General features: G+C 38.5%; 1 protein-coding gene across 1 annotated transcript; it reads right to left on the bottom strand.

Annotated features, from left to right (window-relative positions):
- Positions 1 to 862: 862 nt before the first annotated feature.
- Positions 863 to 21,893, bottom strand: SEPSECS (Sep (O-phosphoserine) tRNA:Sec (selenocysteine) tRNA synthase). The gene is made up of 11 exons (XM_066317156.1): positions 21,761 to 21,893; positions 20,274 to 20,428; positions 17,906 to 18,024; positions 17,659 to 17,817; positions 16,966 to 17,119; positions 13,407 to 13,509; positions 11,126 to 11,255; positions 10,912 to 11,003; positions 3,215 to 3,308; positions 2,566 to 2,656; positions 863 to 1,442 (listed from the first exon to the last, which is right to left on the bottom strand). Exons 1-11 carry the CDS (start codon positions 21,872 to 21,874, stop codon positions 1,193 to 1,195), a joined length of 1,461 nt encoding a protein of 486 aa, XP_066173253.1. The 5' UTR covers positions 21,875 to 21,893; the 3' UTR covers positions 863 to 1,192.
- Positions 21,894 to 22,693: the final 800 nt, after the last annotated feature.

The following is a 22,693-nucleotide window of genomic DNA, read 5'->3' as shown; positions in this document are numbered from 1 at the left end:
AAAATGCCAAAATACTCCCAAGTCTCACTGGCTCTTAAAATTGATGCATTAGTCCTACATGGCATTCCTCCTTCTCAGTGAGTTTTTGATCTGAACACCCAACTTAAATGGAAGAACAAAAATATATAAAAAAACAAAACCAAACCCAATACCTGTACCTCTTCACTTCACAACCCCCTGACTTTCAGTATTAAAGGTCCTTTGGGCTGCTGAACTATGCAAATGTTTTCAAGAGCTGAGTACTGACAGGATATGAGGCACTCTAGGTTCCTCTTTACCTCTGGAGGCTGACTACTTCTAGATAGTTCATGACAGGTAAGAACACCTGAAAAACATTACTATTCCAACTGGGTCATTTACCCACAAAGTTTAAACACTGTAGTTAGTAACTGCTATTCCAATATTTGCATAAATCTTTGAAAAGAAACTAAAAATGACACATTCACTGATGAAAAATAAAGTATTTTGAGAGCAGAGAAATGTGTTGTTTGGATGGTTTATACCTAGGAGGGAATTCACTGTGACAGACATTATCCTTAAACAAAAACATGCGAATAAACATACTGTGACTTGGTAAACACTGGTCCAAATAGCCACATACAGACTGAAAGGCAAACTCTAAATCTTCGTGAACATAAAGTTTTACTTTGGCAGATATTAAGTGCATTTCATACATTGCAAAAAACTGGTGTCTGGTCCTTTGTTCTTGCAGAGATTATCACCTACTTTCTTTGAGCTGAATTCCACCCAATTTTTTATTATTGTTTTTAATAACAAGAATATAAAATCAAGAAAAAATTTCTGTACTGCAGATGCACAGCGTCACCAGGGGACATGAAAAGAAGGACACTCACCCATCCAGTTGAGAAGTGAGAAAAAGAAGAAGTTTTATTTTGAAATTCCTATTTATATAGTTTTTGGAATTTGATTAGAAATTGGGAGACAAGGTTAACACCCCTCTGCCCGCACTGGTCAACCCAGAAGTTTATTAATCTGTCCTTCCGCCTGGAAGGAATGTATTATTTAGCAAACATCAGTCTTTGTTTATTTTACAAGCATGAGAAAGCTCCAGTAGAAATGTGAAAACATCAGAAGGCTGAAAAATCAGGGTGACAGCACAGTCCTAACCCAATACAAACCTGACATACTTCAGACAAAACCTCATCTTCCTGTGTTACTAAATTTGTATCTTCTAGTCCTCCAGTTGTTCTGTGGCTGCATTAGCATCACTTATTTCATTTATACTTTTTTCTTGCTTTGCTTCTTTTCTAAAAGTCTTCAAACACTTGTCAAGTCTTTTTAGGAATACATCTACATCTTGCTTTTTAATTCCAATTGCTGAGGCAGCATTGAGGTAAGCACAAGGATAGTCATTTGCATGTGACATAAAGCCTTTAAAAGTGTAGTTATTCACAGTTTGTACAGACCCACAGGGAACAACCCTGAAAGAAACAAACAAAACCGGAATTCGTTTAAAGATGCCTTGACATTTTATGTGGTACCCTAGGTTGAACACAATTACACAAATTCCTACTGAAGTAGGGAGTTGTTATTCCTACACTGATGCTCAGAACCAGCATAACTTAAAATCTGTTGAATTGCCAGGTTAAACAGTATATACTACAAAAGAATTACTTATGTATCAAAAGGGAAAACCTGAAACCTTCACATCAGGCAAAGAATTGGAGAGTTTTAAGTTCAAAAAATTGAAACTTTTGAACAATTTCAGCCAAAGATTGTTAAAATTACAGGACCAGACAAGGTTATGACAGGCAAATTAAAAAGAGCATCTAACCACAGTATATAGATTTACTGTCATTCATATGTGCAGGAAGTGGAATAATCCAAGCTAATGAAGCATATCTTCTGATGTGGAAACATTCAGCTCTGCTACAAAAAAAAATAACATTAAGTCTATGGCAGAAGTTAGCATGGCAGCAGTAATATTCAGATTAAGGAATGCTGCCAGAACAAATTTTAAATAATTTTCTTCTTCTAAAAGGTTTAAACCAAAATCATTAAAAATTATTTGGCTGCATTTCATTGTAACAGTATCTCTAAGAATAAATTCAGCTCAAACTGGCTCAGGTTATAGGGTTTTTTTTTTAACCCAATTAGTTCCAGAAAGCAGAACTTTGTTTCCATTTGACAAAAAGCTATGTAGGATATTAAAAGCTTATTCCCTTGACATCCAGCATAACCATATTTGTGCTGCAATAAACAAAACAAAGATCTCCTGTTGTAGCTTACACCTAAACTGTAAGATCCAACCACATCTGGAAACTAAATGAAATCAAGGAATACTAGGGAATAATGACACTAAATTAAATGGGTATAGATTATCTATTTAGGCTACCAAAGTGGACATAGTAAGCCTCACTGCTAACTCAGGCAGGGAGACATTACTACTCTCTAACAGTGATGATGAAAGGGTGATTATTCTGTAACTCATTATTGTTAGACCGCCTTCTGTCATCATGACACAATTGTATAAAACACTTCACAGGATTTTGTACAATATATGCTAATACACCCCACAACTCCCCCAATTTTTTTAATTCATACCTCGCTCCAGAAACTTGTCTTGTGAAAAGCATAGATCCAAGCTGGGTAACAGCAGCATCATTAGTTTCATCCAGATTCTTCAGTGACATGGCTAAAGTAACATAAAGTCAGGTTAAAACTGTTACAAAGCTGCCTTTTCTCTAAAGAACCAGCACAAATGACAAGTTGCTTTCCAACAGCAAGAATCTAGACAAATATTTGTGTTCGCATACAAAGAAAAAAAAAACAAACTGTCATAGATTACTTCCTTGGTTAGACTGTATGCAGATTCTGCAGAGGTGGGCAGTATTATTTTGGTGTTCAGCAGAATTTTTAGAACAAATATCTTGAGCAGAAATTCCATAAATGATGAGTAATTATACCCTAATTTATTTTTAAATCTAAGTTTTATGAAGCATTACTAAATGCAAGCATTTTCAGCCTGTCCTGTATTCATTTCTGTCAAAGTGGATATGGTGGACAGGAGCAAAATAATGGGTCCAAGTTACTACACTACTTTTATAGCAGATTACCTTATTGGTAACCTCATTGAATTATTATTCAATTTAGTAGAGTGTAGGGATGTTTAATATATAGGAATAGTATGTAGAAGCGAGTTATGATTCCACAGTATATTAGATTTTTTTAAAGTTAAAACCCCAACAATTACCTAAGGAAATGGGATTATGTGGTGTGTCTAACAGTCTCTCATTGTGGTTATCTGCCAGCTTCTTCAGCTCACTTGAAAGATACGAAAACATCTCCTGAAAAAGAGATGCAATATTTTTGTCGTTAGCTATCAAACAGAGAAAATAGCACCTATTTCACAAAACTGTTACATCTCCATTACATCCTACAGGTGCTCAGCTGATTCTCTTTTCATGCGTACCAAGTAAGTGGATTAGACAATTCTCTGAAATAACTCTATAAAGGAACAGCTCCATTTCCTGAACACTGTTCTTATCTCTCAAGCTGATACAAAAGTCTCTATCTGGTCTAATATATGTGCTTGGGATGTCATTCATCCTCTCTGTGGCCCCAAAACTTAGGGAGCTAAAAAATCTTGAAGAGATTTCCACTGCACAGTAGGTCTTACCCCGCCCTACTTTTCAAGGGCCTTCCCATGCCCTAGCCCCCATAAGCCACAGAGAACAAACTGTTATCATCACAGATGGCTGCATTTTGGCAAACTGTTCCTTACTTTGTCTTCTATCCTTTAATACATTCCAGACTAAAAGCATTATATGTTGTTACTGTGTATCACACAATCACATTTCCCTAGTGCAGAGACTACTTTTTCTGCGTGAGAATAAAAATGCAGTCCTTGAAGAGGCTGTAAGTACACATTTTACTGCGCTTTGTTTCACACAATACACACTTCTCCTGAATACTCAGCTCTGTTGAGCAGTCTGTCCTTTTCCTAGGACTCTCCTTCTGTTCAAGCTGATGAGAAGAATGGAAATATCTGAATTTCTGCTATCACTTAACTGGATTGCACCTTTAGTGTGCAAGTGTCGTAAGACTGAGATTCATAAATACTTTGGCTCAGATACAAGTCACACTGCACATAAAAGACTGTTTCTCTTATTTCATCTGTATTTTATATCCTCCCTCTTCCCCAATAGTAATCTGTTATAATTGCTCATGTTCTTCCTCAGTTTAATATATTCCTCTTCAGATATCAGTCCAAAACTCTTATGGACAGACTGAGAATAAACACCTTTCTTCTTATTGTAAGCTTTAGCTGTTTTTCCATCCTTTTTAATGCTTAGTCTCTCATAAAAACTAGCAAAACCACCCAGACAGTGGGTAGCCTTTTTAAAAGATATTAAACACCAGGCTTCTCTTTCAGGCCATAAAAATTGTCCTGCTTATCTGCTTTAGTGTGACTGCCTGTTAAGCATTCTCATCAATTTCTGGACCTGACAAGTGATTTTTCATTCTTTAAATAGAATTACCTCTTCTGTTTGTAGACCAGTATCCTGCTTTGACCTGTGGACTCTGACAGATATAAATTACAGCTTGTAACCAAAATTATGCTTTTGAACAGAACCTCCCCCCAAGGTCTTATGAAACCAATGAGCTTTATGGTACCTAAGCTAGAAGAATGTTACAGCTGCTTTTCTTGAACCACTGCAGGAAACCTTGTCTCCCTTTGTGAGTGACGAAACGAACACAGCTCCCCACCTGTACTTCCTAATACCACCGAACGAATTCAGATGGAGAGAAAAAAGCACCCTCTTATTGTCTAAATGAATTAGGCCATTGATACAACTATCCTCAAAAACATAAAGCTTCTATAATACTAGAAAAAAAAAAAACCAAAATTGGGAGGTATCTATGCTCTCCTACAACAATTATCAGAACATGAAATCTGTGAAAAATCATTCTTATTTCCTGTAAATCAAGTGACTTTGTGGTTTCAGTTCAGAGTTTATTTACAGTTCACTCACAGAAGCTGAAAAATATTTATGTTTCAAATGTTAAGACACTTCTGCCTCTCCTCTGGTCCCTCACTATATATAAGCACATTATTAATTTGTTACTTTCCATAATAAGCATCACTAATGTACTAGCCCTTTTATTAGTATTTATTTTGGAATACAAATAATAAATTAATTTGTGCTCCCTCTGCTGGCTATTTACTTCTAAAACTGCACCAAAACATTGTAGAAATACACATAAATTGTGACTACCCTTGAGATACTATTGGTGAAATTACTACTGAGAAAAAATATACTGGAACAAGACCAATTTCTAAATAATTTTTGTGTGTTGTATCCAGGAAATTCTCTGATAATTCTCTTACAGCATTACTGAAAGGAATATTGGAAATATTACTGAAAGTTGGTATAAGAAGTTACCCACTGCATAAATATGTTAAATTTAATTAAATCTGTTAAATGAAATTAGGTTACTAGATGAACCTTTACATATATAGGAATTTGTTAAAACAAAGGAGGATGGAAAGATGGCAAAAAAAAAAAAAATCCACGTATGTATTTTTATCAGTTTGACTAAAGCTCCATGAACACAAATTCAAAGTTTCCTGGTTTTATGAACACTATTTTGCAACTTTCCATTGGAAGCCCTGTAGACATTTTATAGTTTCAGAAGTTTGTTGCAAAATAGATTAACTGCCCTTCCAAACAATGGATTAAAACAATATTTTTGGGAGGTCAAATCTATAAGCAACCTCCATTAAAAAATATTTCTCTTATTTGTAAAATTTATAAGCACCCTAAGCAATTATATATAATTGAGGTCTTACATAATAGATTTTCTGTAGCAGGCACTCAAGTTTTCTCCAATGAAGCCAACTATTATGCTAAAGTTACATTGAATTGCTCAAGCACTACATGTCAGTGAAGTTTCATTAGTTAATTCACTCTTTTACCTTAGAAACTTATCACAAAACCTCATTAGTCTAGATAAATGAATGCTTAACCATGTGAAAATGTCTTTCACTTCTGGTTCTTTGAGCATCTAAGCCAATAAAACACCTTAAAAACAAAGAACAAGTCACCAACAGTATCTGCATCAAATAGGCCAAATAACTCAATTGTTTGAATGAAACAGTCTACTTTAATATAAATAAACAAAAGTATTTTCAAGATGTGTTGTAGCAATCATTAAAAATATTTCAATCATACTATATTTACACTATAAAACTATTTTTAATAGAACATACACTAGTAGGGGTGACTCTTCATTTGTTGCTCCATTGTGACAGGCAGTGTTCTTGCAAATGAAAAGAACAAGAGAGAAACAAATAAGGAAAAAGCCAGTAACTCCAGAGAAGAAGAAGATGGGGTACTGAACAAGCCATCAGTCCCATACCAGCTGACAAAGAGGCAACTGATAAAGGCCAGAAATGCTTTCATGCAGGGTTGAAACTATCCTAGCTGGCTCTAACCACCCAGCCTGCTTACACTCAGTCTCTAACACTCTGCCCTCCTCCCTGTGACACCCTCATCTGAAAAGATAACCTGTCCTCAGGGAACGGCCACAGAGCTGCATGTGGCACAGAAGAGGACACTGTGCAAGAGTCATTTTACAGTCTCTTCATCCAGGACACAGTCTGCCAGCTCTCCTATGCTTGCCTGAGACTGATGTGGTCCCGTCTTACTTTGCAGCAGCAGCTGTTTTATAATGCAACCATCACAGCCTCTCCTGCTTCGTGCCTCAGAAGGACCAGCTGCTTCTGAGCTGTGATCTGACCAGACCACTTGGTGCACCACGCCACCCAGCAGAGCTGAGCATGGAGACCTGCCAGCAGATGAGAGCCCAGAAGGAGGCTCAGTTCCTTGAAATGCAGCCAAACACATGACAAACTGTTGCAGCAGCCCTCTTGGTAGAGGGTAGAAATGAGCCAACACACAGACTCCTTGTTTATCACAGCATGAAAAGGGTCCTGCTTTATTCCTCTTTACAGCTCAGCCATCCTGACTCCAACCATTCACTGACTGGCTGCAGCAAGCTCCTATTTGTAGGAGTTTCCCTTGGAGCCTCTGACTGCTGCTGATCTCCTGCTAAACTGTGACTGCAGGTATCAGTTCTCAGACTCTGACTGCAGGCTTTTACCCAGTGAGACTGTGACTGCAGGTTCCAACAACAGGCTCTGACTGCAGACCCAGACTGACTTCACAGCAGTGATTTCTCTCCCCCCGGGTTCTATTTCCTTCACGATTCCCCGTCACCAGCTAACTCATTCCCTTTTATCCCACTTATCTTTACTGGCTATAGCTGTGACTCATCAGGAGCTAGCCTGTATTGGGCAATTAACACAGCTGTTAATTATCAGGGGAAACGTCACCTGTATTCCCTTCTCCTACAGCAAACTATACGTGTAAGTGTGTGACACCTGCATACACCACACATCCTCCTAGGCAGATTCTCTTGTGTTGCAGGAATTTTGTTAAGGATTTATACTAGAAAGTTTTAAAAATACGAAATTAATTACAGAACCTTTACATCTTTATATCATCTGTATCTAACATATATGTTATCTACCAGAAAGTGCCCAGTAAGCCTTGCCAATCTGATATGGTAACACTGACATTCACATTTTTTAAAAAGTCTTTCCTAACAACACCAATCAACACATTTTCTCTTCAGTACTTGTGAGACCTTCAGTTCAGGCTCTGTGACCCACACTTCTTCAACACAGGCTTCTAACTATGGAGGCCTTTCTGAAATTTCCATTTGTGCTTGGCACTTGTTTAGTTACACCACACCATTCAAAACAGTTCATTTAAACTAATTTGCCTCTAGCTACTCTGAAGTTTCAATATGGTTACATATACTTCACACGAGGAAAAATCCTCCAATATTCTCATATTTGACATGCTACAGTGTAACAAGCTGACTAGGAAATTTAAAAAAAAAAAAAAAAAAAAAAAAAAAAAAAAAAAAAAAAAAAAGAGAGGAGTAACAAATGTCTGTCTTGCTTTGAGAATAGCTGATTTTTACATTTTTAATATCTCTCATTAAATGGCTTTCCTCTTCTTCCATCATAAGTAGCGCAGCAATACAAACTCACACTGAACTGTACAAGTAATTTATTCCAATCAGAACAACTACATCAGTGATAACCCATGAAACATAAACCCAGTATTATAATGAATTGCAAGACCCAAACAACTTCCTCCCACTCCGTATGATTTTAAATATTTTAGATACAGACTCCATAAGGACATAAAAATAACTCCAGTTTTACTCTCAGAAAGTATGCAGACAGATGGATACCAATATAAAAAGCTCTATCACATCCCACAGTAACACAGAAATGCATTTAAGAAAATGAGAATTACCTTGACTGTTAAGTCTAATGAGGAAATCCATAACTGCTGTAAACAAAATAAAACCATCACCTCTTCGATAATACCAGTATAATAATTAGTTAAGTGGATTAAAAGGACCATATTGGATAGTAGCAGGTATTAAACTTGGCCTGCAGGTTTCTGAATGTAAACCCTGAATGTAGGGTTCTTGCTCTCCATAAAATTTGAGATGACAACTAAGCCTGTTGTTTATGCCATTACACAGTGAAACAACTATATTTCACATGGCCTGGTTTAAACACATCCATACATATATGAAAATAGCAACTTTTGCCACCTAGAAATGTAAAATACAGGACATAACATAACCTGTACTGAGGCATCAAAAGTTACTATAAAAACACAACCTTTATGCAAAGTTCTTTAAATGCAAAGATATTAACAAATTAGACTATGGACAATCTGTTATCTGCATTGCAAAAGGACTGAGAATCACCTACTGAGATCAGAAAATCACTATTCTAACCATCATATAAACTAATAAAAAGGAATTCTGAGAAGTCAGTATTCCTTCATATAACTACATATAATCTCATACTCTTGGACAATTGCACACTCCACAACTTCCAAAAAATTTGTCAAAAAAATCCCACTCCATGCACATGCTCCTCTCCCTCATAAAACCTCTTCCCTTCCTGTATTAAACACCTAATCTGTGTAAAAGAAAAACTGGGCAGATTATTTTGTTCCTTGCTTATGCGAGACTAATCTCTTCTCAGTAATATTCTGGTCTTTCTGGCCTAAGCTCAAATAACCTGAAGTAACATCCACATGAATGAGGATCAGGTAAAAAGAGAAAGGAAAAAAAAAAAAACCCTCAAGTTTTTTATAGCTGATTTTTTTGTGTGAGTAGGTGCAGCTGCACCAATATAGAAAGGAGTACTCAATGTCAAGCTATAAATAGTTCCTGCTGGAAGCTTAATAGCTCTGCTCTGCTTCCTCAGAGCACAGGCAATAAACTATCACTATTGCATTTTTACAATTCAGGAACAAACAGATTTAAGCAAAAATGTTTCTATTTCTATAGCAAATCCAATAAAAGAAACATATTTATGCTATATATAAGGCTCTGTTTATAGAGTATATTCACATTTGAAATAAAAAGACCTGAACTTGTAAAAATATAATACTATATTCACTTTAGAATTCTACTTCCAAGAAAATTAGATGACTCAAAGTATACAGCTATTCATTAAGATATTTATGAAAGAATTATTATTTATGACTTGGACAATGTTTCTCATGCCCTTTATACATCTGCTTCTGGTAGAAATGTAACAACAAAATCAGCTTTGTACAAAAACAATAAATTCACTTGAGATTCTTCTGGACATAAGAGTAAAGGAGAAAAATACAATTTGCTTTTAATGAAGACACAAAACATAAATGGCTATACATACAAAGTCCAGAATAAAATGTTGCAGTAGAAGCAAAAGTGGTAACTGCTTTCAGCGTTTCACAAGCTGTTTTCACTTTAATTGCACAGATCACTTCTTAGTCATTGTAAGGCCGCTAAGTTGGTTTTCTATAGTCTAGCTATTCCTGTGGGATCACAGTTCCAGTACAGAATTTATGTAGCCTCTATAAGCAGCTAGAAATAAGTCACAGCATCGAAAACTACTGCTCTGCCACATTATCAGAGACACCAGCAAGCTGTCAGCAGAAAACAACTGGAACACAGTTTTCAAATAAAATAATGAAAGAGATAATGCATAGCTTAAATTTATTAATTCAATAGTACTTAATTCACAGTATTTTCTTATATGAAGCTTCTATAAAAACAATTTTCTGTATTACTATCTGAAGAGAGAAAAATCAGGCATGTATTAATTCCAGAATTAACGATAACTCAAGATACACAAATTCCAACCTGACATCCACTGGATTTTTGTGTAGTTCAGTTCTATCCAAATTAAAACCCCTAGTTTGTGAAAAGCAGAGAAGAAACTTAGCTGTGTGTCTAGATGATTAACTAAAATTACAATATTTTTCTCCTTTTGTGGCAATGCACAGTATTCAAAACCCAACCAGAAGTTGTGATTCTCCAGAGAATGTGGCACACAAACATTTAATTAAGCACTGTCATAGCACAAAAGCACAACAGCGACAAATGCAGAAGAGCACAGACTCTGGGTTACTCTTGAGCGTGCAATCTCCTGTCCTGGAAGCAGTGTGACTGTGATAAAACAGTATAGTACTTCTCCATCTAAGTTTTTGTGGACAAAATTCTACTCTATTAGTCACATTTAGGAACAACAAACATGCATACTGTACAAGACAGTACAGGCCCTCCGTTCAGCCTCCTGGTTTGAACAAACAACAGCGTGGAAATCACGCTTACTCATGAGCACCATTTAGACAAGAAGTAATTCTATCGTACCGACTTTCCAGATGCAGAGCTCCGAGCTCAGAATAAGTTCAATGGCTTTCTAAACAGAAACTGGATTTACTACACAAAGCACTTTTGCAACAACACTTTCTTAACAGCTGACTTCAAGAAAATACTGCTTGCCAAAGAGCTTACCTTTCTCTCTTTCAGTAACTTTTTGTAGCCACCGGTTCCCAGAGACAGAAGTGTAATGAGGACATCTAAAGAAGGAGACGCAGATGCTCTTCCTGAAAAAACACCCCAATATACAGATTAAAGTGGCAAAAATAAATTTTATGTGAAAGAAAGCTGATAATCAAGTTTTCTACAGTTATTTTGTACGGCTGAAATCAGCCCATGAACTAGTTACCTGGATACATTTTGCTGATCTCCTGAATGAAGGACTCGTTGAAGCCAGCAATGATAGCACCACCTACTGGAACCATAAAATTTTTGTCCAAGCTCTGAACAAAAGCATCTATTCTGCCAACTCGAGCACCCTTTATCAAAAAGGACAAAAAAGAAAATCCACAGCATACATTAGAAAAAAGGGAAACGTGATAGCATCATAATCATATAAAAGTGTTGCTAAAAATATATATAAATTCCTGAAACTCTCAGATACTGCATTTGTGATCAAAACATAAAAATCACGGTATTACCTCTTTTAGCACTGCTTACTATTAGTACCACTGTCTGCCTAACATAGTACCTTACAATTTCCCATTTTCCTGTGATTTAAGATATGGATTTTAGCTCCTGTAAGTCTAAGTCTAGCTGCTTTTCAGCAACAACCAAAAAGAAACCCCTCAAAATTTAATGGGAATTATACAGCTAAAACTGTTCAATCCTGAACACTTTTTACAGCCCTCACAATAAAAGGCTACAAGTTAATGCTTCATTAGCAAAGCTTTTTTCAATACATATATAAATTTGCATTAAACAAACAGGCTTATTACAGCATGCCTTCTTCTAAGGCTTGCTTTCAAAATCAAGATTCAAGTAACTTCTTAGAGCAGATATCCCCCACACTCTTATACCTAACCACTCATATTTTCAAAGGAAAAAAGTAGATTCTGCAGTACACCTTCAATTTAAGTAACATGTAACTGTGAACTGTACAATTAAAAAAGTATGCAGCATAAGAGAACTTGAAAAGTGGTTTAAACCCCATACCAATCAAAACCAAATCAAAATACATGCAAATACACATTTTTTAAGACTACATACTAAATGTAAGAAGTAGAAACCAAGTTAATACCTATGGCAAACAGACGGAAAAAAGTGGAGCCAACTAAACCTCATTTATTAGTTTTACATTTTGATAGCTTAATGCACATAGGAAGAACACTCCAAGTCTGTCAGCTTCTTGCTGTGAACATGAATGCCAGCGGCTACCATTTGATTTAATTGACAGGAGACCAACAGAGGAAAAGCAAAACACGAAATGGTTTCAAAACCTTTTTCCTGTGGTACTTTTGCAAGTTGTATTCAGACTGGGCTCAGCATGTACATATTCCTAAGTAACTATTAATAACTACTTTCTCATAAACAGAAAATTTTCTAGCACAAAACAACTCTGTAAAAAAATGTAAAACAAACCAGAGCTCAAATGTATATATTTGCATAAGCAAGGAACAAACAACTCATTGAGTCTAGAAAAAACACAGAAACAAACACAGTAAAAAATCTACTGGCAGCATTATAGAATGAAAAGTTTATTATTACAACATTGCATGCAGCAAAACCCAGCATTTCCACAGCCTCATTCATGTTAGTTTCTCACTAAACTTGAGCAGGTTACATACAATAAACATATACTAAGTATATTACAGATAAAGCATGTACCATCTTCTATTTCATAAATTCCCTCAGTCTTTCAAGATTCAGAAATGCCAACATGATGTTGTTTCACAGTTGTATATTAAACTGGTCTGTGTCCTGTTAGTAACGTCTCAGCAATCAGAAAAGAAGATGAGCAGCATCTTTTAAATTGCTAATAGTTCAGGTACCTCCAAATCCTATTAAAATACAGCCCCCTACTATTTTGAAAAGGTAACAGAAAAGAGAATATTGAAGAACAATGCACATACAATGAAGAAAAACTGTAAGAATTCTGTTTCAGGACTGATCTTAGATATCAAGCAACATCCTCTTCAAACTAAACAGCAACAGAAATCAAACTTTTTTGAACAGTACATTGAACTCAAACCAATTTCCTCAAACCTATTCTCTGTGCCAACAATATTTGTGCTGATGTAGAACCCTGTACCTTCAATAAAAATTCTGTAACTCATTCTGTTGAAGGCTTGATTTCTATTCAAGTATGATCCATTATGTCACTTTTAGTCAACAACTTAAAGAAATATTCTAAGAAAGCTTATCAAGGCTATTTTTCCATTATAAAGACACATGAACAGGCACAAAACCTAAATAAATTTAGTGTTACATAAAAAGCATGATAGAAATAACTATTATGCTTAAATTCTATTTCTGTCTGTTGTGCTTTTCCAGAAAATTGTTCAAATATCAGACATGCATGGGATTACTCTCAAAGCGATGAAGTGTCTGATAAAATTTGCTAGGTTGTCTACACTCACAGATTTACTTACACTTGCTAAAAAATATTATTGGAAATACACAGCTCCTACCTGCTGGATAAGATGCATACATTTTGAAGACTGAACTCCATATGCATTGTTGACAATATGTGGAATGTCATAATTAGCACAAATCACAGCCAGCTCCTCCAGCCTGTGAGCACAAAATTGCAATTTAGAGAAGCATTGATTACTGTAGCTGATCTTACAAGTCAGACTATCAAAAGACTGAAAGGTCTACAAGGAAGTCAGAATGAGAAAAGTAACTTTTTTCATTAGTACCTCAAGGCAGTATTTGTCATGTTAAGCTATATAAGTTGAGATGAAAATTCTATTGGCTTTTATATATATTACAAATTGTTGACCTACTCTGAGATTTTTCTTACTTTGCTTTAAGTTTTGTCTGGACACCAGTTAATATATCCCCAACCATTCTGCTTTAGATACAAGCAATTTTTTTTTGCTGCTTTACTGTTAACTAACACAGCTTTAGCTAGTCACTTTTTTTTCTTTTCTCTAACATTCAGTGTGAAGACAGTCTATAGCAGTTTCAGGAGTGTCTTGGGAATCAAAAGCATCCTATAGCAGGGAGTTTTCCATGTTTCTGCTTATTTCAAAGAATACTATTTCAATCCTTTGGCTGGACTCTCACTTGCATGTTTCAGATAAACCGATTAAGAGAAAAGAATTTTTTTTAAGGAACAGAGAGCCCTAAAACGTCTGAATATGGACATCAACAAACCGAAAATTCATTCAGCTGTTTACTCCTCACTTGCTTTTAGAACCCCCTGAAATCACAGTGCGCTCAACCTGGATTGATTAATCAGTCAAATTAAGATTTATGTGAGCACACTGATCATTTTAAGTAAGATCCTTCAGCATGTTAAACATACATATATGCAATACCCTTTTCTGAAGCACTCCAATCATGCTAGGTTTTAAAAAAACAAATCTCATGATTCTCCCTGAACTTTTGAATCTATTTTAGAAATAGAATCTATTTGAAAAAATTAGGCAATATAAAATAATTTAAAGTGATGATGAAGGTAATATTAGCTTTAAAAAAACCATCAGGAAACTCTACTTCCAATGCATTTTTACTCTATCTCCTTCTGTACAGCCTCTCACTGTAATTTACTGACATACATATAAAATGTGACAGACTATGAAAACATTTTCCAAGAGGTGACATTCCTTTGCATTCTATTTCTATTACACTGTCTAGTGCTGTTCTGCAATGCAAAATTCTGACACAAGCATCATATCGAATTTTCAAAACATAAATCCTTAGGAAATCATCAGCACCGTATTATCCTTAAAAAAACCAATAGTACTTTATGATTAGGAAACACCAGTAATAACAATGTGCATATTGATCATATACAGTCAAGGTATTTGTCAGGAGCTGCACTTCCAATAATTTTTCACAGTCATCAACACTGAATCACAAAATATTCTGAATTGGAAGGGACCCACAAGGATCATCGAGGCCAACTCCTGGCCCTGTACAACACAATCCCCAAGAGTCACACCATGTACCGAATGCAGTCCAAATTCTTCTTGAGCTCTGTCAGGCTTGGTGCTGCGACCACTGCCCTGGGGAGCCTGTTCCAGTGCCCAGTCACCCTTTGGGTGAGGAACCTTTTCCTAACATCCAACCTAAACCGCCCTTCAGCCCACTCCTTGTGTCCTGTCATTGGGACCATGCAGAAGAGATCAGTGCTTGCCCCTCCTCCTTCCCTCACCAGGAATAACATGTAACTGCAAGGAGGTTTCCCCTCAGTCTCCTCTTCTTCAGAGTGGATGGACCAAGGGACCTCAGCTGCTCCTCATCTGGCTTCCCCTCATTAAGAGAATACTTGAGGGAATATATAACAACATGCAGGGCAAAGATTTGCCTTCTCATCTGTTGGTTCTTAATCAGACACATTCCTCACCTTCTAGAGAGACTCAAAGGAACAGTCTCCCTCTTACATGCTCCTTTTCAAGTGCAAGCAGAGAATTTCACCAAACTAGAAACACAGAGAGTGTACAGCTATGTATGTTCATCTTTCTCACCTTCTGAAAATTAAAGGAGGAATAACCTATTGCTACAAGTACTGAAAACAGGAAAGTCTTTCTTTTTCCTAAGAATATTCTGTTGAACAGTTAGATCCATTTTGCAATACAGACTGAGAATGCTACAGTTTGAAGAGAATGTGTTAGAATGCAAGGGAAGCAGATGATGCACAGCACCTGTATGTACCTGCACCTGCTTCCAAGGCCTAGAATGCAGCATTGAAAGTGCTACTAATCATGTCATAAAAATAAAGCATTTATGTAAATTGGCTACTGAAGTTCTTCATAGTCACAAATAGAGAAATATTTCCCAGTTTATTCTTCCTTTCTTTCTCTCCTGTTTGTTCAAGTTCATGAAAAGAAAGCTTTGGGTTTTTTTCTACTACTGAAAGTAAAAAGATACATAATTCTGCTAAGTACATAAACCAGCTAAAAAGGACACTTTCCCTTTGGTTCTCTTAAACACAGAAGTTTTAGAAACATCTTACAGCATCAGCAGGTAGAATACCAAGAAAGAGCATTTATACACTACAGAATTACTCCCACAGAGTTAAAGAGTACTTCAAAGGAAAGTCATAGGTACAGCAGCCAGAAAACTACTTAAAATTTTAAAACATGACCACCACAACTAAATAAAGCCTTACAAATGCAGCTATTTAAAAACAGACATTTAAAATTGCACCCTCCAGAAATGCTGTCAGGGTTTTCCTTCCTATAAGAAGATGAAGGTTACGGCCTTCAATAGTTGACAGTTTTTTTTAAACAGAAAGTACATTCAAATGTTCCTATATCTGTGGTATATCATAACATAGTGCCACTACCTAATAATTCATCTCTTAGTTGTAGAGGACAAAACAATCGCAGCATGTCAAAGAGAGGAAGCAGATAAGGAGAAGATTCATTTACCCAAGCTATAAAACCGACCATTCAGCTTTGAGAGCTGTGATTTAAGTTAGCCAATAAATCTGCAAGTCAACTTCAGGCAATGTTCATAATATTCTGACAGAATTATATGGTTTTAACTCCCATCTTTCCCTCTAGCAACTAGGTTAACCTATGATAAATACTGGGGGATTTTTTTAAGGTAGGAGAGGAGAGTGAAATATATTTTTACTTGCCACATTTCAGAGTCAGTAACATTTCTTTCCCATGCTTGTGGAGGAGGAGAGTCGAAAAGGCAACAGTAATATTAAAACATGGCATTAGCTACGGCGCTGCATTTCCTGGATTATGTTTCTATGAGAGTCTACTTTTACTACTTCCATGAAATTTTAAGAAAACCAGGAAAATGACATTAATTTCACCACAAGAGAGCAACATTACCCTCACTTATATGACAGAGGAAAAACCTTCTGTGTAATTCTCACTTTTTAAATATACTTTTCTGGAAAGGGATTAAAGAACCTTTACTAATTGTTGGCAGAAGCAATGGAAGATGGATGGTTAAAACACGGAGGTGTTGGTTGGTTGGGTTTTGTTGTTGGTGGAGTGGGGAGAACGTTTATTTGTTTTAACAGTAACAAATAACACACTTCTTACAAAGACTGCTTACCTATCAGGTACTCTTGGAGCAAAGCAAGATGTTGTAGAATGCACACAAAGAATATTTTCAGCACCAAGAGCCTTTATTTTGGCTTCCACTGCTTCGAGGTCTGTCCGTAGCTCATCACCTTCTAACACATTTTCTATCACCACAGGCTCAAAACCTGACCAAAAAAAAGGCAAGAATGGAATATACCTCAACAAGTCTCTGACTGATTGTGGGGGTTTAATTCCAGTATACATTCAAAAAACACTTCATACTACTATTGTTTTAATAGACTCTAACAGAAAAGACTATGCAAATCAGACAGATTGTCACGTTCTGATCACAATTCCTAGGACACAAGTTTTTGCACAAATTTGAGAGATTTGAACCATTATTTTACATAATTCTAAGGATGGCAAATTAGGCATCTTACTCTGAGAGCGAACTGTAACTTGCTTAGTACTGTGTTCTCACTTGACTCCTTTATACACCTCTGTACCTCTGCACACACCTGCATTTTGCAAGGCATTAGGCAGACAGCATGCATGTTTTAATTACATGTCAGACATCAGGAGTGCACAAATAAATCAGAACTGCCATGCATTAGGCCTTTTTTTGTATCTTGGTAAAAGGATATGAATTGATCACTCTGATAGATGGAAGTTTTGTATCTGTTTGAAGAACACACACTGTGTCATCAATCAGTTACCTTCTTACCTGCAGTGATCATTGACTTAAAGCAAGATTTCTGGTCTATACGTGGCCAGAGAATGTATTTTGCCTTTGGTCTCTTGTGCCTCAATGTTAAAAAACACAGTGTTAGACTCATGCCTGTTGCCATAGGAACCACAAAGCAACTGGTCACTGTCCGGACACCTGCACATAAAGAGCAAGTCAGAAATTACCACGAAGAATCTATGATGTAACTTCACAAACAAGTGAGATATTTCAAATTTACACCTACCAGCCAGTTTTATAACATCCAGAACTATTGAATTAGTAAGTTTGTTCAAAAGGCTTGAACCTGCAGCTTTAGGCTGTACTGCAGAAATATCACCTGACCTTCCAATTCCATGGATCAACCTAAACAAAAGAAGTTAAAAACACACATCAAGTCTTTTCACATTGCAAAGGCAAAATACTTGCTGACTGAAGAGAATTTAATTTGATAAGCAATTGTGGAAAACTTTGTACACAATGCAACATCAATATCTGCCACAATGAATTCCATTTTAACAAAAATTTGTATGAAATTTTGGTGGGTTTTTTTTTCTTTTTTTTTTTTTAACAGTAGATTGAAAATGTTCCTGCATGCAAGTAAAAGCTTTAAGAATATCCATAGCAGCAACACCTTTAACATCTGGCAGGTTTTCTTTTAAGTGCACCTCAGCACTTCTTGATGTTTGTCAAAATAGGATTATAAATGCTGACATGTTCAGACACATAACCAATGAAAACAAAAATGAGGTGTCTATAGTGTAGTGTAGCATAGGCATAGTGGCATTATAGATATTCCCTTGACAAATGTTTCATCTTCATAAGGCAAGGAAGTAATACGTACAAAGTGATACATATCTATATACACATATGGATATATGCATCACTTTGCCCATCTTATACATCTTCACTTCATCTACCATTTTGTTATTCAGTGTTATCTATGATGGAATACTATGTCTCTCTGCATTCTATTTATAAATTATGGTTATAAACGACATTTATAAATATCGAATATTATTTAGTTCAGGAGCGGAGGATCCTGAAGTAATTTATAAAACACAAACTTACAGAACTAACCTTACCCATGGCTGAAATGCAGCAGCTGGTCAAGTAAGTTAGTAACAGTATACACCTACTTCTAGCTTTAATTCAATTTCTATCTTGACAACAGAATAAAATGCAGTCCAAGGAGTATGTGACATTCGGAGCTTCTTGGAGCATGGTTTTACAGCTTAGATTTACATTCCTGTTTCAAGTTCTAAGTTGAAATCAATAAACACTTGATAATTAATTGAAACTTACATATAATCCTCACTACACCTAAATTATTTTCTTCCCTCATTCATTCTATGTTCTTAATAGCTGTCTCATATCAGTACATTTTATTTTGTGCACATATGTACTCTTCCTAAGAAGTAATCTTCCCTAAGACTGACCCTTTATTAAACTGAAAGGAGAGACTGCTTGAAAACCATCTCCTGCTACCTCCAATACTCCCAAAGTCACCTGTAGAACTTACTGCAGAAATAAGGGGAGGGGATGACACCTTGCTCTTGCTGACACTCACAGGAGAAACGAGATGCCAGGTGACAGAGCTGCATTGGAACAACAGTAGTGAATGCCAGTTGAGGCTGCCTCTGGCCAGAAGCCAGACACGCTTCCTCCAGCATGGTCCAAAAGCAGAACTTCCTCAAATATCCATCCTCCCCTCCCCTACCATGCGTATCCTTATCTAAAGAGCTGTACGCAAAACTAAAAAAGGACAAACTGATGTGTTAATGGATTTCGCTGTGAATAGGTACTGCAAGGGCTTATAAAAACCATCAAGCCTAAGTAACTCAACTTCCATATGGGAAAATTTGCTAAATTCCTGGCCTCTAATATGTTTTTGTGTTTCTCTTTCAAGGAGAAATACCCTGGAACTTTCCCTTCATCTCACTCCTGTTGGATAAAACATCACAGCAAGGTACTCAGCACAGAACTCAAAGCACACATATGAAAAAGTACATTTATAAGAAAATTAACACAGAGCGTCTAAAATTATAGCATCCAAAATACCCATTAAGGAAGTGTCAGAAGGGCTACAAGATAATAAAAGCTTTAGAGATCTCCTTACTCCATATAAAAACTATTATAGATGGACTGGTGTTTCATCTGCTTATCAACGAATCACATTATAAAGCCATTAATAAATGTGACAAAATACAAATAGCTGTTCATGTCAATGTTCAATACCGTACAACTACAATGTAGAGTTTTTAATAATATATAGATAAAAAAACTGTACCTTGTTATAAAAGGCATGCAATGCATAGAGAATTTTACAACAGTAAGATCTCTGCTTCCCTTGGGGAGGACAACTCAACAGCTTCAGATTCTACAAACTCAGCATACAGAACATAATCCTGACAAAACATTTTTGCTTCATTCAAGACTTTCTAATGAATTATTACTGAAAAATTAATATACAAAACTGTATCGATTCAATTATTGCATTATATTATTTTTCTCAAATGCCATCAAGGTCTTAGATAAACAAAACCACAATATACTCCGGCATTGGAAAGCATTAACAACAAACCTTATTAACTCAAATAGTCTATAATTTGTACCTGTAATGCCTTCGGGCAACAAGTCCTGACACCACTCTTCCTTCTCTCTCACCAACGCCACAGTTGCCCAGGAAGTTGTTGCTATCCATTATAGCAAGTTCATGAAGAAACAATTCAATGGTGCTTTCATCCCATCCATCTTCAGGACATTTCCCCTTAATAATAATAATATAAATATAAAACTTGGAAGTGAATAATGAACTTTAAGCAACTTGTTTGTTTATTGCTACTCTTCTTTCTCATGCTAAGCAGCAGTTTGTATTTTCATTATTTTGTTTTATACTAGCTAATGTTATAAACCCCTATTCAGAAAAAAAGTTTAAAAATTATTTTCCTGTGTATTAAATACAATTACATTAGCACATCCTGACATTAAAACAATCAGGATATTTTTTACCTTCAAGTGTTCTCTATGGCACACACAAAACCACTGCAGGGCATACATGTTAATTACTCCTTAAAAGACTATAGATTATTTGATGTATTCTCTAGACATGATGTACGACTTCAAGAACTTAACAGTGAAAACTGCACAAAAGGGAAGATATTCAGATATTAGAGAACCAAAAACATTAGCAGAAGGGAAAGACAGTTTTAATGCAACACATCTTCCTATCTGCACATTTTCCTTTCTAGTCATTATCTAAGAGGGAAAGAAACCATTTCCAAAATATGTCAAAGCCTGCAACCAGAAACATGTTCATTCTTGTGCTCTTTGCTGGATTAACAACTGCACCCATCTATCTGCAAATTGCAGACAAGATGCTCAAAGGACAGGGACCCATAAAACCATGAAGAGTTTTTATAGGTCCAGAGGCTTTTTCACACGCCCCAGTAACAAAACAGCCCATTCAGTATCTGACTAGTTTCTGAAGTGTAGTATCAGAGTTAAGTTGGAAACAGTAGATGACATGACTGAGGATGCTCAAGAACTGAAACATTTACTAATTCATCGACAGTGATTTTTATACGCGGAAGGCAACGAAATACATTGTTTTGGCACCTTAAAAGTATCACTTTTTACCCCACGTAACAATGTGCTAATATCTTACTGGTTTAAAACATTTATTTAACCGTCCGCTGAGCCATTCTCGGCACAGCCCTTTTCCTCCCAGACGCGGCCTTTCACTGCGGGGCTCCGTCAGGTCGCTGCCGTCGCAGCAGCGGCTGTCCCGAGCCCCGGGCCGGCCGCGGCGGTGGCGCCGTGCCAGAGGGCAGAGTCCGCGAGCCGCGGCCGGCCTGCGCGCTCCCGGGGCTGCGCGGGGCCAACGCGGCCCTGCCCGGGCCGGGGGGCGCTTCCCGCCGAGCCCGGCTGCGCGGAGGGCGGCTCAGGGCCGCTCCGCCCGCTCGGACCCCGCGGCGCGGAGGGGCCGGAGGGGGCAGCTCTGCCCCGGTGCAGACGGTGGTGCGCGGAGACCGGGCTGCTCGGGGCGGCCGTGGCCCGCTCGGCCCCCGGTACCGAGGGCGGGAGGCGGCGGCCCCGTTACCTGCTCCAGCAGCGCCCGCAGGCGCAGCTCGTGCGCGCGGCGGCCCTGCGCCCCCTGGCGCACATAGGCCGCCGTCACCAGCCGCTCGCTGCAGCTCTGGTTCTCCGCGTTCATGGCCGCGGCGCTCCCCTCCCGCGCCGAGCGGGCCCCAGCGAGCCGGGCACTTCCCGCCGGGAAGGGGCGGGCCGGGAGGGGCGGCGCACGCAGCGCGGCGGAGCTCCGGGGCCCCGCCCCGCCGCCAGAGCCGCGCAGCGGGCAGCGCTCGGCGCCACCGCCCGGCCCGGCCCCGCCCGGCACTGCCCGGCCCCGCCCGGCACTGCCCGGCCCCGCCCGGCCCCGCCCGGCACTGCCCGGCACTGCCCGGCCCCGCCCGGCACTGCCCGGCCCCGCCCGGCCCCGCCCGGCACTGCCCGGCACTGCCCGGCACTGCCCCGCCCCGCCCGGCCCCGCCCGGCACTGCCCGGCCCCGCCCGGCACTGCCCGGCCCCGCCCCGCCCGGCCCCGCCCCGCCCGGCCCTGCCCGGCCGCTGGGCGCGGCTGCGCCTCCCCCGGTGCAGGTGACCCGCGGGGGAGCCGTACCCGCATGGGCATCTGTCCCAGGCGGCGTCCTGCTGCGAGAGGCGGCTCGCCAGAACCCAGACTGCTGGGCTGGGAAGAGCCTGTTCTGGGCTGGTTTTCCCTGCCCCGCAAAGTTTAGGCTGCTGAGAACAGCCGCGTACCTCCCCGCTGTTCCCGCCGGGGCGACGGCGTCCTTTGCCCCTCGGGACGTGTCTGTGCGCATAGGCGCTTGTGGGACGATTCTCAGGGAATAGCTGCAGCCTGCTAGGGCTGGGGGCGTAGCCCAAAACTGCATCACAGGGACAAATGCATCTTACCCAGCGAGTCTTTTTTTTTTTTTTTTTTTTTTTTTAATACACAATTTGGGAAAAACCC

The sequence above is a fragment of the Sylvia atricapilla genome, chromosome 4 (assembly GCF_009819655.1).
Source record: "Sylvia atricapilla isolate bSylAtr1 chromosome 4, bSylAtr1.pri, whole genome shotgun sequence".
Taxonomy (NCBI): Eukaryota; Metazoa; Chordata; class Aves; order Passeriformes; family Sylviidae; genus Sylvia; species Sylvia atricapilla.
This window is presented reverse-complemented; position numbering and strand designations above follow the sequence as displayed.